This window comes from Corapipo altera, unplaced genomic scaffold, assembly GCF_003945725.1.
Source record: "Corapipo altera isolate COAL_440 unplaced genomic scaffold, ASM394572v1 60610, whole genome shotgun sequence".
Lineage (NCBI taxonomy): Eukaryota > Metazoa > Chordata > Aves > Passeriformes > Pipridae > Corapipo > Corapipo altera.
The window spans coordinates 1-2816 of NW_020885845.1; the positions used below are offsets into that span (position 1 = coordinate 1).

At 66.6% G+C, this 2816-nt stretch overlaps 1 protein-coding gene across 1 annotated transcript; it reads left to right on the forward strand.

Annotated features, from left to right (window-relative positions):
* The first annotated feature begins 6 nt into the window (after positions 1-6).
* Positions 7-2816, forward strand: LOC113940845 (zinc finger protein 665-like). The gene is made up of 3 exons (XM_027631996.1): positions 7-154; positions 395-469; positions 667-2816. Exons 1-3 carry the CDS (start codon positions 121-123, stop codon positions 2814-2816), a joined length of 2259 nt encoding a protein of 752 aa, XP_027487797.1. The 5' UTR covers positions 7-120.

A 2816-nucleotide genomic window follows, 5' to 3' on the forward strand; every position in this document is an offset into this window, starting at 1 on the left:
CCCCCCCCTTTGTGGACCCCAGATCCTAACCTGGAGCTGTTGGAATTTCAGGGATTAGGGGGGAATCTCTTCCCAAAAAACCCCGTTGGCACCGGGACGAGCTCGGAAAACCGGGATAAGATGCAGGAGAGCTACGAGAGCGTCATTTCCTTGGGTGAGGCTCCTGAATCCCTTCTTTTCTCCCTAATTTCGGATCGTTTCCAATAAATAAAATCCCATGAGGGGGATTTAATTGGTGGGTGAATTTTAATGACGGAAAACCACTGAAAATCCCCAGAAATCCACCAAAATTGAACCTGGGAAAAGCGGGAATGCCGCCATTGACGGCCATGGTGGTGTTGGGATTTTTTTGGGGTGAAAAGACCTAAAATCGGTGTCCAAATGTCCCCCCCAGCCGAGGAAATCGCCATCAGTTGGCCGCGAATCACCGCCTTCGCCGAGTCCCACCGGAGACGCGGCCTCGGGGCCGGTGAGTCCAGTGAGGGGGAGATGTTGGCCAAGGCGGGGTGGGGGAGCCCGAAATCCAGGAGGGGGGTGGGAATTGGGGCTGTGGTTGACCAAGTTGACCAAGTTGACCAAGGAGATGTTTTGGAAGAGCCCAAAACCCATGAAGGGGGTGGATTTGGGGCGCTGACGGACCCTCCCCCCCCATTTTTGTCCTGGCAGACGACGGTTTGTTGACCGACAACGAGGAGGAGGAGCCTCCCCCGGGTGAGTTGGAGAAGGTGGACGCCGCGGCCGCCGCGGCCTCGGCAGCCAAACCCAAGCCGGTGACCAACCCACCCAACGCCGAGGGCTCCAAACCCGGCGAGGCCCCCCAGAAACCCGACCCCCAGCCCCGCAAAGCCGCAGGGAAGCGCCAGAGCAAGTCGGGACCCCGCGGCTTCAAGAAGTTCCCGCCGCGGAGCCTCCTGGGCCACGGGCGGTGCCACGACTGTGGCAAAGCTTTGGCGTTCGGCTCCACCTTCCCCAAGCGCCGGCGCGGGACGGAACGGCCCCACAAGTGCCCGGAGTGCGGGAAGTGCTTCCGGCTGAGCTCCACCCTCATCACCCACCAGCGGCGCCACACCGGCGACAAACCCTACAAGTGCCCCGACTGCGGCAAGACCTTCAGCGTCGGCTCGGCCTTCATCCAGCACCAGCGCGTCCACGCCGGCACCGGTGCAGCACCCTGCCAGTGCGGCGTCTGCGGCAAGAGCTTCCCGGCCAGCGCCGGGCTGGTGAAGCACCAGAAGCTCCACCTGGAGGAGAAGCCCTACAAATGTGGTGACTGTGGCAAGGGCTTCAACTGGAACTCCCACCTGGAGCGGCACCGGCGCATCCACACCGGCGAGAAGCCCTACGCCTGCCCCGAGTGCGGCAAGAGCTTCAGCTGGAGCTCCCACCTTGACCGGCACCGCCGCACCCACGCTGCCACCCGTGGGGACCCCTCGTGCCGCTGCGCCGACTGCGGCGACGAGCCAGAGCTGCCGGAGCGTGGGAAGGGCTCGGCGGCCAAGTCGGCGGCGTTGGCCAAGCGCCGGCACGGCGGCACCGCTCCTGAGAAGCCCTACAAGTGTGGGGAGTGCGGGAAGGGCTTCGGCGCCGACGCGGCGCTGGCGAAGCACCGGCAGAGCCACGCCGGCACTGCCAAGCCCTACGAGTGCGGGGAGTGCGGGAAGAGCTTTGCCTGGAGCTCCCACCTCGACCGGCACCGGCGCATCCACATGGGCGAGAAGCCGTTCCGCTGCGGCGACTGCGGCAAGAGCTTCTCCCAGAGCTCCCACCTGGAGCGGCACCAGCGTGTCCACACTGGCGCCGAGCAGCCACGCCGGTGCTGCGACTGCGGGAAGAACTTCCTGGCATCACCCGCCAAGCGCCGGCGGCTCTTGGGCGGCACCGAAAGACCCTCCAAGTGCGGCGAGTGCGGGAAGAGCTTCCCGTGGGCTCCGCGGGCGGCGCCGGAGAGGAGCCACAAGTGCAGCGAGTGCGGGAAGAGCTTCTTGGCGCGGGCGGAGGGCGCGGTGAGGCACCAGGGCACGCAGACCGGCGAGAAGCCGTATGCCTGCCCCGAGTGCGGGAAGAGCTTCGGGCAGAACTCGGCGCTGGTGAAGCACCGGCGGATGCACACGGGGGAGAAGCCCTACGAGTGCGGGGACTGCGGGAAGAGCTTCGGCGTCCGCTCCAACCTCATCAAGCACCAACGGACGCACCTCGGCGAGAAGCCCTACAAGTGCCCCGAGTGTGGCAAGGGCTTCATCCAGAAGTCCGACCTCACCAAGCACCGGCGGATGCACACCGGGGAGAAGCCCTACGAGTGCAACGTGTGCGGGAAGTGCTTCAGCGTCTCCTCCAACCTCATCAAGCACCAGCGCATCCACCTGGGCGAGAAGCCCTACCAGTGCTCCGAGTGCGGCAAGAGCTTCATCCAGCGCTCCGAGCTCACCATCCACCAGCGCGTGCACACCGGCGAGAAGCCCTACAAGTGCTCGGAGTGCGGGAAGTGCTTCAGCCGCAGCTCCCACCTCAACCGGCACCAGCGAACCCACGGCGGGGACAAGCCCAAGGCGGTGGCAGCCACCGGTGGCACCGCCGTGGCCTCCGAGATGCCGCCGCCGCCGCCGGGCTCCGGGGCCTTCCCCGGTGCCGCCTTCCCGGCCCCGGTGGCCTCGCTGGGGTCGTTCCCGGCGTCGCCCTCGGCGCTCCCTGTGCCGGCGCTCTCCGGCCCGGCCCTGGAGCTGCCCTGGGCGCTCTCGTTCCCCGGCCGCGCCTTCGCCCACCCGTCGTTCGCCCCGGCCCCGCCCGCGGGCGCCCAGACCCCCTCACTCATCAACTGA